General features: G+C 42.3%; 1 protein-coding gene across 1 annotated transcript in view; it reads right to left on the minus strand.

Moving 5' to 3' along the window:
* Positions 1-13890, minus strand: part of BMP2K (BMP2 inducible kinase) — a 65833-nt gene extending 51943 nt beyond the window's left edge. The window contains 1 exon segment of the mRNA XM_059826812.1: positions 13728-13890. Coding sequence (XP_059682795.1) covers positions 13728-13890 — 163 coding nt within the window.
* Positions 13891-14176: the final 286 nt, after the last annotated feature.

Below are 14176 nucleotides of genomic sequence, written 5' to 3' on the forward strand. Positions count from 1 at the left end.
GAGCAAGCAAGATTTTTCTCCAAGAGACAGAGCTTCACATCACTGATGCTTCCTTTTCCAAACAGTAAGCTTCAAGAACAAATAGAAACCCACACAACAGAACCCTACCAACCAACCTGAACACTGTATCTTTTTGGTCAAGGTCAAGACTGTTGACTAGACATTTATATAAGGGTTTATGCTGTGTAATCTAGGTTAGAACAGTTATTTCAATTCCATTTCACTGTGCCATTAAACCTCTAGCCTCTCAAACTTTAGTACACTAGACATAGGTTACTCAAGACGTAACCAAGGTGATGCCTTTAGGCAGGATGTGCTTCCTGCCCAGCTTTTCACGAGAAAGGCTCTCCATATGTCCAAGACATTGATAAGACACCTATAACGAGCATCCACTAGCACAGTTAAAAAACCACACACCAAAAAACTTTGAACAGTAGTTTTATCTTCAACATGTGGAAAGGTTTTTTCCCACATCCCACCCAACTTTCTTTGTTCACTCAATTCAGCTCCATCTGTAGTTCACTCTGAACTGCAATAGAGGGAGTTTGAAAAGAAGGACAATGACATTATCCGTGAATATAGACTAGACAGCAAAATCAAGTTACTCATTCTACAACACTGAGGCTGTCATCAATAGAACCCAATCAATTTATTTTATAGATTGATTTGAAGTGTCACTTGCTAAGCATTTTTAACGCACACAACAGTTTATTTTTTCCAAAACTTCATTTTAATTCCAATATAATAGACAAGTGTCAAAATAAAACACAGTTACACAATGATTAAATCAGTGGGTACAGATGCTTATTAGGTACATTATGTATCCACCACAACTTCTGTTGGAACTTAACTCCATTTTCATACTGAATAGCACCTAGTTAAAAAAAATTAATTCTACTTAAAAAACCCAAACAAACACCTTTTCTTTAACTAACTCTTATTTGTCTGTAGTTTGTCTTCTATTTTGCTTAAAATCACTATATTGTGATTTAAATAGGCAAGCGTAAGAATCCAAAGCAGACAAAGTCAGAGAATGGATCTATAACCTCACACATGAATAACTCAACCACTGAATACCACAAAGCTACCATGGCACAGAAACAAGGCAAAGCATAAGGTTCCCAGCTTCAGCAGAATGGCTAGTTCTACGGCATCTTGGAGAAGTGCCACCTTTCGTTGCAACGGAAACAAAAGAGTCATCAGGTCACGCAGAGATAAGCCAAGCCATTTGTAATGCTAGACGCATTTCAGACTAAGGCAGATGTCATAGGAAGATTCTCTGGTTTACTGTTTTTCTAAAGCGTCATACACATACTAAATAAGCAAGATTAAACACATCTCTTCACTGCTACAGAGTCTACATAGTCTCACTCAGATCTTCACATCTGAGTGTAATCACCAGTGAACTCATTGACCATTTTTCATAGATGAGTATAATCAAAACCGGATTAACTGGCTGGAATTAGTTGTTAAGAATACCTGATATCAATATTTGAGGTGGTAAGTATAAGGATTTTCATTATCTCACCTGATCATCTTTACCTGTCTGCAAATACTTGTATAGGCTTAAACTCTGAGCATACCGAAGGAACAGACATAGACCTACCCGGCATATGAACAACAAGGGACAAATAAACTTTAAGAGCAAAATATCTGAAGTTCGGCCTGCTTATACCAGTAAATAGAATTAAAAAGTATTTTAGATAATACTATTTCCTTGGCACCTGCATGGGGGCAGGCAGTTCTTAAAGCTGTAGCTGGTACCTGTTGAATGCATTTGAATACTTCAATTCGCATACCTAACAACTCTGTCAAGACTGCTATCTGAATTATTTTACGTCACCTTTATGCTTGGGATTCCTTTGGTAATAGTACTTTCGAACTTCACACTGTGACATTTGACAATTTCAAGAGAGAAGCTGAAACTTCTAAACAGTGTAAGCAGCTGGATCACTTTAAATAAAGAAGTTATGCTGCAATGGCAACAGGATTCCGAGTATCCGAGTCAAGATTATCAAAATCATTTAATGCCTCTCATACGCTTAATGTGTTTCAAGGCAGAGTCAGTCAATAGTGGTAACTCTGAACAAGGTAGTTCTTCATTAAATGGACCCATCTGGAAGCCCGCGTGTTTTTGGGTTAGTCGCAAAAAAAAAAGAAAATCTTAGGACCCATCTACCACCTGAAGACAAAGATGTCCTTCAACAAAAAACTTCTTACAAATGCAGTTATCTCACTCAATGTCAGCTTAACAGAACAGCAGGTCAGAAGGAAGAAGTAAAATAGTCCGTTTGATGGAGACAATCAAACATTTCAAGAAAGCACAAAGGTGGTAAGGTAATACTGTAAACTTAAACCAACGTTGGAGGAACCTGAAGATGTCTACATGACTAAACCAAATTAGATACAGCACACAGTGCTTTCTTTTGACAAGTTCCTGTATGGTCACGCTGCTTTTAGAACTACCGTAACAATGTAATCTTTCTTCTACCTTCAGAGTGCCTAAGGAATCTCTGGATAGCTCATTCTGAGAACAAATAATCCTTCTGCTGCTTTCACAAGCTCTCATTAAGTAGAAGCCAAGCGATACTATGTAAGTGATAACTCATCTGAACTAAGCTCAAGGTGAAGGTCCAACCTCTACAGACACAGACCGTGCTACTGAGCTCTGTGGAGAGACAGCAGGGCTCCAGAAGGATGCAATTACTTCATTTCCTTTTTTCAAAAACTTAGTTTTCCTGCACGTCATGCACAAAACAGAACCGATGCCACGTCTAACACTGACACGACAGATTTTATTCGCACTTCCTATTCTTGTTTCATGGAACACATGCTATATTCAAGTCGGGTCCTTACATGTGTGTGTCAGCAGTAACTAAGTGCCTTATAGTCTTTAATGATTTATTTGCTCTGTATCTGGAGTCATCGAGTTCAAAACCAAAGTACTAAGAGCAAACCTGTTCTCTTGTGTTTACACCTCTGCAATCGAAAAGAGCACTTGGCTCTGTCCAAGTTCTTAAACAGCACAGACCAAGCCCATGCACATTTAGCAGTTAGATGAAGATGAGCTCCAAGTCTCCTTCCTCCATAGCTTGTCTCTCCAAAGAAACACCACTTGCATATAGTTTTACGCAAGTCAGTTAGTAATTATCCAAAACAAGAAAGAAAAAAAAATTGTTTAGCAACAATTTCCCTAAATAAAAGCACGTTCAGTTTTTCAACCTACAGGAATTGCAGAAGAACATAACAACATGTCATATTAATCACTGACTTTTAAAACTTTTATTGTTTTCTAAGTGGCAAAATGCTGCAATAACAACTCATGAGAACTGCTAGTGAAAGACAAGACGCACAGACAGAAAACACAGTCCACATAACAAATTTAGAAAAATGAGAAGTAAAATGAGTCAGTACAACAGAATAAGAACCAAAGCAAGAACTGGACCATTCCTATATATAAGTACATAACTCTCAGAGACTTGCGCATTCGAGTTTCAAGGCACCACAGGAACAAATCCATCCATTAAATTAACGTGCAAGTTTGGCAGGAAGCCAAACATACACGTTATTCGAATAAAATCTCCTCAAGCCGTGGAATATCAGAATTCCTCTCCTAGTTTTGCATATGGCAATCAAGGCATAGCATATTACGGAGCAATGAGGAAGAAACCATCACAGAGCCAGGACGTTCCGAACTCTACCCATATCGCTTGTTCAGACTTGTTGTATGACCTGGGGCAAATCCCTTCACCTTCCTTCATTTCTCCATCTACGGAATAATGACTCTCCCTAAGGGGATGTGATGTTCTTCAGATCAATCCCAGCTTTGACACCTCTTGGGAGCAAGACAAAAAATGCTAAGAGGTGTTAACTCGCACATGAGTCCACATAATCCTATCTTCGGTATTTTTACCATTTGCATCAGAAGTAGCAAGGCAGACGTAAGGAGAATCAAGGTTAAGTAAAGATTATCACACCTTCACGGGGAGAACACTTCAAGTTAACTAGTTTTCAGTTCCACAACACAGACCATGTTTCGTAACATCTGTGTTCATGTTGCTCAAGAGAAAAGCAGCATGTTTTTGGCTACTCAAACCAAAAGAAGTATTCCCCAATTAATTAAAACAGCCCCATAGGATTAAGTAATTTTTTTATTTCCAGTTGTTGCACTGTACTTCTCTGTGCGTTTTCCTCCACCCCTGTTTAGTGACCCAGTTTCACAACTGACCCCACCCATATCCAAGACATCCCACTGCTACTAGTAAAAATTAACTAACCTAGACAAGCGTGAGCAAGGAATGCATGAATCTGAAGAGAGGAAGGGAAAAGTTCCTACCTTCTTAACCGGTAGACAAACACTCAACACACTGAAATCCATTCCCAAGACAACCAGGAAAGCAGAAGAGGAATTCATCTTCCTTGTCAGCAGCTAGACAACGATGAAGAGAAAAAACAGAACCTAGCCCTTCAAGGGAAGAGGGGTTTCACATTCACTGCCTAACTTCTTAAGCTGGAGACGAAAATACAGGACAAGCCACCTCTACTACAGCAGAACAACAGACTAGGGATGACGTGACCTGCGTCAGTGTACTGCTGTTTAGCATCACTGGGGACTGCAAACTACCTTCAGACTTTCAGCTTATGGTATTAGAAATAGGCAAGTATTCCCAACATCTCCGGAAGCAGCTGTTCATCCAGTACATCATTAACAGCTTTTAAGCTAAACCTATAAAAACACATGAGGAAAAATATCCATTCCAAAACAGATGCCTGCAAATCCAACAATTTCTTAGGAAGATGACAGCATCTCAAGCAATCAAGTTACAAATAGGTGACTGACCGTGTCTGTGTTCCTGGTTAGTCCCAAATGCAGAATAGAATTTGTTTACTAGAACCATCTGTTATCTGAAACTCTTACACTCCGCATTTTGGCAGGCATAGAGTATTCATAGTGTCAGCTAACACAGCTCTGCTTACTAACAGCGACTCATTCGACTGTGGTAACCTACTTACCTAGACTATTATGGAGGCAGAAAATAGCCACAGCAAGGAAAATATAGCCCAAGGTTAAGAAATTAAACAGTTTCAGGAATGAAGACTTGAAAAGAATGCTGTAACCCCAAACAATGCCAGAGACAAGCAGCGCAACTTAACCGATTACCTCAAACAGTTTTCCTCTGAACCCAAGGTGAAATCTATTCAGTAAGAAGCAAGACATTCATCAGACAGCATGTGTGCACACATTTACAGCTAAAATAAAAATCTACAGCTAGAATGATGTCGAAGTTCACACAGTTAATGTGTATATATTAAAGCACGCTCATTCTTCCCAGACGCAAAAGGAAAGTAAGGCTTAATTCCACTGCTCCGTAGAGACCGAGTCCCATCTCTGGCATTAACTTCAGTTCTCCATGCATAGAAGAACTGTACAAATACTTCCATATAGGTAACATACTAGTTAATGACTGACAGCTCTGATATTATACTAACAAAAGCCCAGAGAAATAAACACACTATTCCCAGTATCACTAGTTTCTAATTAACATCTGTCTGTAAATGAATTCTACTTTTATTAGCTAACAAATTTTTTCTCGTTGTGTTGACATGCAAAATACTGAGTTCTAATAAAAAACCCAAAAAAATGAACTTTCAGTTGAACCAACAAAACACACACACCCCCAAAATAAGATCCTGTGCAGCTTCTTTTAAAGCCAGGCTAAGTCTTTCACAGACAAAGCTAATACAGCCTCAATTATTACATGCTGCCTTACCATTTGAGGGTGTCCAGGAGTTTCATAGTGAAAACATCTGCATGCGCACACCCCCTTTTATGACTACTGTAACATTAGCATACTTTATCAAAACACATCCACAAGAAAAAGAAAGCAAGTAGACAGCACATACATTTGTTACATCTTTCATCAAATTTTGGCAAAGGAAAGATGGCTTGAGTTTGTGCATCATACTAACACGATACTGCTACAAATCAAGTTGCTTCTCCTGTATAACCATCTGACTCTTGGCCACTATCCCAAAAACTTAGCTCAGAATTACTAAATTCCAAAGTACTTGCTCAGTATTTAACTACTTCTGGGCACACAAATGTTAAATTGATAACATTCTTGACAAAGAACGGAACTATTACGAGCTGTTAACAGAGGCATAATATTACATGTTCATGTACCTTGCAATGCAGAAAGGAGTGTCCTTAGGGGATGCAAAGGCTGTAACTTGACAATCGAAGAGCATTAGACTGCATATCCTTAAGAGCTGAACTTGGTCTTAGCTGTACAGTAGATACCTTGGCCAGCTACACGTTTCCCAACCTGTTAATGTCTCCATCTATGCAAGAGAGGCACACACAGCTCTGGAGAGCCCTGTGAAAATGACTGGTCTCCCGAAGTTCCTCCAAAGTTCAGTCAGTACACTAGTTATCTGACTAACAACACTGAAGTTAGAGCATCTTTTTTGTGTGCTACGTTACATGAAAAGGTATTTTTACCTGTGTATTGATGTAAGAGTAGGATCACACGCAAATACACAAACTACTTCCTGGTTTGTTTTCTTTTTCATTACACAGAATATAGCTACATCCTGTAATAGACAAAACAATGCTCTTGTTACAAGCTGTTAGCTGCCTTCATTACGCTTGAAAAGCCCGAAGATAAATCCCAAGCACTACGGCATAGGCTCCCTATTTTTCATTACCCAGAGATCAAAACTTGATTCAGCATCTCACCACCTGCCATTCTAAAGCTACACTTGAATTAAGGCAGCCATACCTATTACTGGGGCAGTACAAGACCTTCACCTGTATTCTGTTATACTCTTAGCCAAAAAGAAAATCAGAAAGTTTCAAGTACTCATTCTGCCTTTTTTTTTCTCCCTTTGTCTTTTGAACTCACACAAACCATTTCTGCTACTCAAATACTAGCAAAGCAAAACTGTTTGAGACTGAGTAACAGGCTTGACCTCTACAGTCACGTGTGAACAGATTCAGTAACATTACACTCTGAAAAAAATCAACATAACCAATTCCAACTCAAATTCCACAAGTTCTCTTTCCAGACAGCCTTCCAGCACATAATCCACCTGAACAACTGAATTAAATTCCAACTGAAAATAAAACAGTAGCTAGTGCAAAGAGCAGCAAGTCACACGACACATAACCACTAAACTAAGCAAGATAACCAACACCTCAGCTTGCCACAAATGAGGAGACTGCCATGCCACACAATCGTGACAGAAGTGACCCAGCACCAGCTATATTCATAGCACCTGCCACAAAAATAAGCTCTCCCACTGTACAATCAGAATATCAGAGTTAACAAGTCAGTCCACACCACATTTAAATGCTTTGAAGTACTAAGTTAACAGATCCCTTACAATGGCACTTCTATTTGCCTCTTCAGACCAAAGCACAACAGAGCCACACCTTCACACGAGATGAAGCAGTGTATGCTGTACGGCAGCACGCTTAAGAATTTATAGCAGCTGCCACAGTTGCAAATCCCCAAGATAACTTACTCTAAAGACCTAAAAATCAGGGTATGAAAGGTTAGTTGAAATGGGGCTTGACAAAGCATCCTAGAAAGGCAAGAACCACCTTATGCACAACAGAAAGTTCATCTGTTTGGATTACTAATTGAATTGCTACTGCTAAGACACCTAAGACAAAAATAAACACCCACAACAAAACTTTCAAGACCACCTGAATTTTAGGGCTGATTTTGAAATAATTACTGTGCCTCTTTTCTGGACAATAAGCAATTCAACTGTTACCACAGCTATGATGTCGATCAAATTTTAAGACTCCCCTTCTTCCCTTAGACAATTAATTGAAGAAAAACCTCCAGGAAAATACACTTGCGCTAAAAATTAAACAGCATGACAATGTACAAACACACAGCACAAGATCTCACAAAACAGGACTTGAATTCCTCTCTGTTAAGGTGCTAGTTTTCTTATGCCTCGACTGGAACAGTATGAAAATAAAACATGAACTGAATAATAAATGTCATCGAGTACTTGCAAGGACTGCACGCTCAATTTAAGTAGGACGGTAGAGCTTGCGAGAAGCTCATTCCTTCGCTAGTTTGCCAGCAATGACTCCAAGAGGTTGCAGTGTGAGATGAATTAGGAAAGAAAGGAGAATGAATTTCCAGTTTTATAAAGGGAATATTCGAGGCTTCGCTTGTCCTCCCTATTGAGAGGTCCCTCGTCACAGAAAACTATGCTTTAACCATCATCTTAAATAAATTAAGCCTATGTTCCGCGTTGCACAAACACTAACTTAAAAGCAGTCACCATTTGCGTGGCTTTTCCCTTGCCTCTCTAGTCCTAGATATAAGGTCACTTGAAAAACAGCAGCTTCCTAAGATACAGCACCAGAAGGCTCAACACCACACAGCTCCAAACTCACCACTTGATCAGCTAGAACGATAAAAAACCACTATAATTGCTATCACACAACTTCTTTCCACATACACTAGGGCAAAGGAAATACAGTAAGTTACAGCACAAGAGCAGTAACATGTCACGTTCAAACCCTCCTCCCCCAAGTTTCAAGACACACAAAAGCTGAAGAGCAGCCTATTGCCTTTTCTAAACACCGCAACACTACCTACCACTACTTTACATCAAGTTCTGGTGGTAAAATAGTACTTCGCATCCCAGTTCTGGGACCAAGTTGCACAGGCTATTACCCAGTTTCTTTGGTGTAAATCTCTAGCATCTCACCTCCACTTTCATAAGCAATGCACTTGCTGGTGGGAGGGTTAAAATGGAAAAAAAACTGTACTGAATTCATGATGAGAGTTTTGCTTCCTCCCAATAGTCAGCCTCGTCCTTCCCAAAAAACAAGGTTTTCAGGGGCAAGATCATCACCCTCCTGTGCCATATTCACAGCACATTAGGACATGCCTCATCTGTAACTAGGGTTAACATCTGTATCATAGGAAAACAGTAATTATTGAAGAATCCAGTAAAATCCAGTCTAGTAAAGCTCACCACAGCCAGATTAGCATTCCCAGCATGTGACAAAAATACTAAAACAAAACAATAAAAAACCCCTCATGCTTGTTTCTAGGACACTACTTCTTATTCTTCAAGGTTCTTTGCTGAAGATGACTCCAAGTCCAGTAGCATTGGCCCAGTATGTAAGTTTACAACTACCTGCCAGCCACATAATGCTTTTATCACGAAGTAAGAGAGTACCCCATCAGAACACACAAGCTCCAACCCTCTTACCTCCTCTGAAAAGCATAAGCTCCAGATGGTCTAAGCTTTACACTCAATCACCTCCTTTCTTCTTTTAGTAGGGGACCAAGTCCCAGCTCATCTTTTTGAAGCACTTCAAGCTTAATGAACAAGCAAAGGTATGGATTTCTGCCTCTTTGGTGGAGTACTTCCAACAGGACTAGTGTTTAGTGCTTCTATAGGTTGTTCCCTTAAAGCAAGGCGGGGGGGTGGTCAGAACGGGGACAAATAACAGGGGACTACTGCCTGACACAGAGTTACCCCATTTCTCCGTTGGACTAAAACTAGTCTAATTAATAAATCAGGAAGTGTCCATATACGGTACCAATTGTCCTGGACAACGGGAGAACAACCAGCCTCAAGAACCCCTTGAAACTGTGGTACTTTAGACACCAGATCAAGACATGCAGGACACTGGATAACCGTTTATTAGCTGTACCACAGGGAGGGAAAAACACTACAAAGTACTACTTTTTTTTTTTTTAGTAAGGTGCAACAGCATATGCCCCATGATTCTATTAATCAATTCTGAACAAGAAACAATGAAAGCAATATGACGATCATCTTCCCACGCCCACAAAATAGCTTCCAAACCAAGCCAGTCATGTTCGAGAGTGAAGCTTGAGAGTCCACTGCACATATCCTGTACAGTCTCTTTTTTTAAAAACAAAAAATCATCCATATCTGTCTCCGCTTGCTTTATCTGCACTCATTAAAAACATGCCCAGATACTTAATTTCAACCCAACACTTAGCATGCCTGCTTTGGTCTGCTCATAGTACAAAGACAACTTCAAACCTGGTAAAGTCTTTATCTGCATCAGTTTTAGCACCCCCAAGCCCTGCCAAGCCATCAAGACACTAAGACAAGTATCTTCCAATGCCTACCCTTATCTTGTCCAGAAAAATTGGTTTTACTTCAGTTCTTACACTTTAGTAACTCCTTTCTGTTTAAGTCAACGCAAACAATTAAGTAATATTATCCCCACATCAAGCCACAACTTTCTACCTCCTACTTACATAAACCAAAAATGTTTTAGGAAGTTGCTAATTTCAACTTTCCTTTTCACTCTTCACAACATTAACTGGTTTGCATTGACATTTCAGATCAATTTTTTTACTCAATTTTTGAGTACGTTTCATACTTTGTCACATCCAGTTTGTGCATTTTCTGAACTAGAAAGTCTTCTTCAACAGTGGAGTCACCATAACTAGAGTTCCCTGTGGACCATCTGTAACTTTGAACAGAGAATTCTCCGTATTTTTGTCAGATTTAACTTTCCAAACTTCAGCTGCATTGCACATAGTCTTGTTCAACAAAAAGATATGAAGAGAAGGCCTTCCCTCTGCCTGTATCAGTCATTTATTCTGCATACTTCTACCATCCCCTCAAAAGGCATAGCAACTCATTTTCTACATCAAAACTTAACCCAAATTGATTGTTTTTCCCACCATCTCCGAGAAATAAACCTGAAAAACAAATACCTCCATCCAACCACATACTATGAAGGCTAAGAAGTCACCAGAAGAGAGGTGTGTTTAAAACAAAAGAAACCATCTAACAGCCTACCAACTACAGCACTTTGACCTTCTTCACTACGAAAGGATGCAGTTCCTTCAGATAGCATTATACGTATTTACGGAAAAGAACTAGATTATAATGCTACATACTTTTGCCTTTAAAATACTGCAACAAAACAATATTGTCAAAGACTACAGAAAAGCTTCTTGGCAGCAACATCTGTGTCAACAGGGGAAATCTACCAAAGCTTCATTACTGCAGCCTAACGAGGTAGTAACAGCTTGAGCCTTCTGGCATCACTACTGCCACTCGCTCTAGTTACCGGGAGCCTAAGTCCTTTGCAAAACCAAGAGCTAGCTTCCCAAGACAACTCAGATGCAAAATTTGGAAGGTGCGTGGGGGAGGTGTGTTTAAACAGCTTTAATCTGACAGACGCACAATGCTATTAATTCTAATAGCTAGCAAAAAAGCCTATCCATACCACACCACTGCTAACAGAACATTATATATCCATTCTGAAATAGGCATGTTGTGTTCATTATATTCATTAACTTATTAACAACGCTTTGTGACACAACCTAAAATTCTTTATATGAGCCTCTTCAAGTAACTTGTAAATGGTATTTCATCAGCACTGAATAACAGGAACTACCTGACAAGCCTAACACCCTCAGTAAAACTGGGCTTCAGAAAATGAAAGAAAAAATGCATTATGCAAAGAGACCAGGGGGGGGAAAAAAAAATGTTTGCACCCCCCTGCCCCCCAAGAAGGAGGATTATTAAGCAGGGGATTTATTAAATGTTAACTATTAATAACAGATTGCAATATGACTAGTGTAACATCAATAACATACAATTACTTACTCTTAATTGTTACCAAGTCAAGGAAAAACCTGACTGTCAAGAAGCAATTCCTAGATAAAGAGCAACTTCTTCATTCATCAACTACTGTGGTGAGTTTGGAGTACCAGAGTGCCACCTGAACCCTTAGTCACAGTGACCTTCTCACCAGTCACCATGGGGCAGACAGCTGCTCCCCACACACACCCCCTGTTAACCCAACCACCTCCCGAGTTCTAAGTGTTATCCTTCCCCGGCTCCCTCACTTCCCTACTACCTCAACCATGCAGTTACACCACCTGTTATGTTCTCCTCCAAGCCTTTTTAGGTCCTCCCTACCGAACAGCTCTGCTGTTGGCTTTGAAGACTTTTCCCAAGATGCAGCGGATTTACACCGGCCTGACTCTTAACAGTACGAATCCTAGGCATCCATATTTAAGAGACCACATAAAAGCTGCAGAGAACTTTTTACTTTAGTCTCAAAAGTAAGGAATCCAATTTGCACAACACCCAACTGTTAAAATCCGTACTCCCCCTACCCCCAAACCCTTAAGGGCTATGAATGTGTTTCTGCAAGCTACAGAAAGGAGAAAAAAAATAAGTGGTCTATAGTGACTCTTAAAACAGCACACTATGGGTAAACTTAACAATGTGCTAAACTGAACCAAGCACCACGCATTTTTTCTCCTTTCTACTATATATATGGTTTTTGTGTTACCTCCTCAATTTGTTCAGGAGTCTATTTCCATAATTTTTTTTTTTTTTTCTTCTTAAGAAGTCACCATCCTGCCACCAGCCCTGCAGAGAAAGGACCTTCTGTCAGACCACGACGACTTGGAAGGAGCTCTCAGCCAGGACCACTCATGTTTTAGGCAACCAGGTACGCAGTTGGCTAAGCCTGGACCTCATTTTCATAAGCTAAAGACAAAACATTGCGTTCTAAGTATTAAACGCTAGTTCCACTATACAACTAAAACCTTTTCCAGATAGCAATGAAAATTTAAGTACCACCTATACATTTCTATTTTAAATAGTAATAGTATTCGCATGTACTTGTTAAAACTGCATCTTAAGCCTTTATCAGGAAACGCACATAAGCAATGTCAGTTTACTAGTACATTTACACAAAACCTAGTCTAAGCAATACGCAGACGTAAAAGGGACAATGGTAAGTTATTTTACCCGCAACATCTAAAGTGGTGTGCTGTAGCACTGCGAAATTCAGTAGCTATGAAGCACACGGGACTAGCCCCGCGCTCAGTGACCTAGGAAGTGAATTATACTTTATATACATCACAACATCGGCTGCCACCAACTAGCAGAGATGAACGCTGCACTGCTTCCCCCCAGGCACACAGAGTAAAACTCAAATATGGCTATTTTGATGATGGCCCATGCCAGCGCCTATTCAGGTTGTACAACTAGGGAAGCCTGGACAATTCTGTGAGTATCTGAATACACGCACCTCTTCTTTCAGAGCCTACGGAGGTCGAACGACATAAGGCGCAAGTTAACGACAAGAATTAGCAGCCAAGCACCCCGCAACGAGGGGAGGACAGCCATTCTCTACAGCAGAAGTTGCTAGCACTGCAACTTCGCTCCTGACCCTGCCAGAAATCGACTGCATTCCAGCAAGGAAGATCACGCTTTTTGTTTTTCGGGGTTTTTTTTTTCAGATTAGCTGGCAAAAGCCGACTACAGGATTAAGCCGCCCTACTCGGAGGCGCCGGTTAGGGGCCACACCGTCGCCACCCCCCCGGCCCCGGCCCCGCCAGCCGCCACCCCACCCGCGCTCCCGCACATCCCTCGCTTTACTCACGACAACATGCCAGGAAGCGCTAAGCCACCCCACAGCCCCAGGCACCCGCCGGCAGCCCACAGACGCGAAAAAACCCCGCAAAACCCCCTTAACCGGCTTACAGCCGGTAAGCAGCTACTCAGGGACGCGGAGAGCGGGCCAGCGGCTGGCGGGGGGGCCCGTCCCGGCGAGGAGCGGGCCCCCGCCCGGCCCCACGGCCGCGCTCGGCCTCCGCCGCTCCCCGGGGCCCCACGGGCGCCGAGCACGGCCCGCTGCGGGTGTGGGCGCGTGTCCCGCCCCCCCCCGTTACCTTCCGCCAGCAGCTCCTCGGGGGTGACCTGGTAGCGCCCGACAGCGAGCACCTTGCCCAAGGCGACGCCGCTCCCCCCGCCGCCGCCGCCGCCCGAGCCGACACAGGCCGTCCCGCCGCCGCCGCTGCCCTCGGACTTGGGCATCCGAGAAAACTTCTTCATGGCGAGCGGGGCCCCGCCGGGCCCGCGGGACGGGCGCCGGGCGCAGGCGGCTGCCCGGCCCCGCGCAGGGCGGCCGAGGAAGAAGCCGCCGGGCGGGCGGCGAGTCTGAGGCGAGGGGCGGCCGCTGCCAGGCGGCTGCCGGAGCGGGGAGGGGGCTGCCCCGCTTCACATGCCGGCCGCGGCCCCCGCCCCGCGTCTCCGCACCCGCTCGCCCGCCACGGCCGGCTCCTGCGCTGGCAGCGACGCCCGCGCCGGGAGCAGGAGGAGGGAGGGGGCGGGCGCAGCC

This window comes from Gavia stellata, chromosome 19, assembly GCF_030936135.1.
Source record: "Gavia stellata isolate bGavSte3 chromosome 19, bGavSte3.hap2, whole genome shotgun sequence".
NCBI classification, from domain to species: Eukaryota; Metazoa; Chordata; class Aves; order Gaviiformes; family Gaviidae; genus Gavia; species Gavia stellata.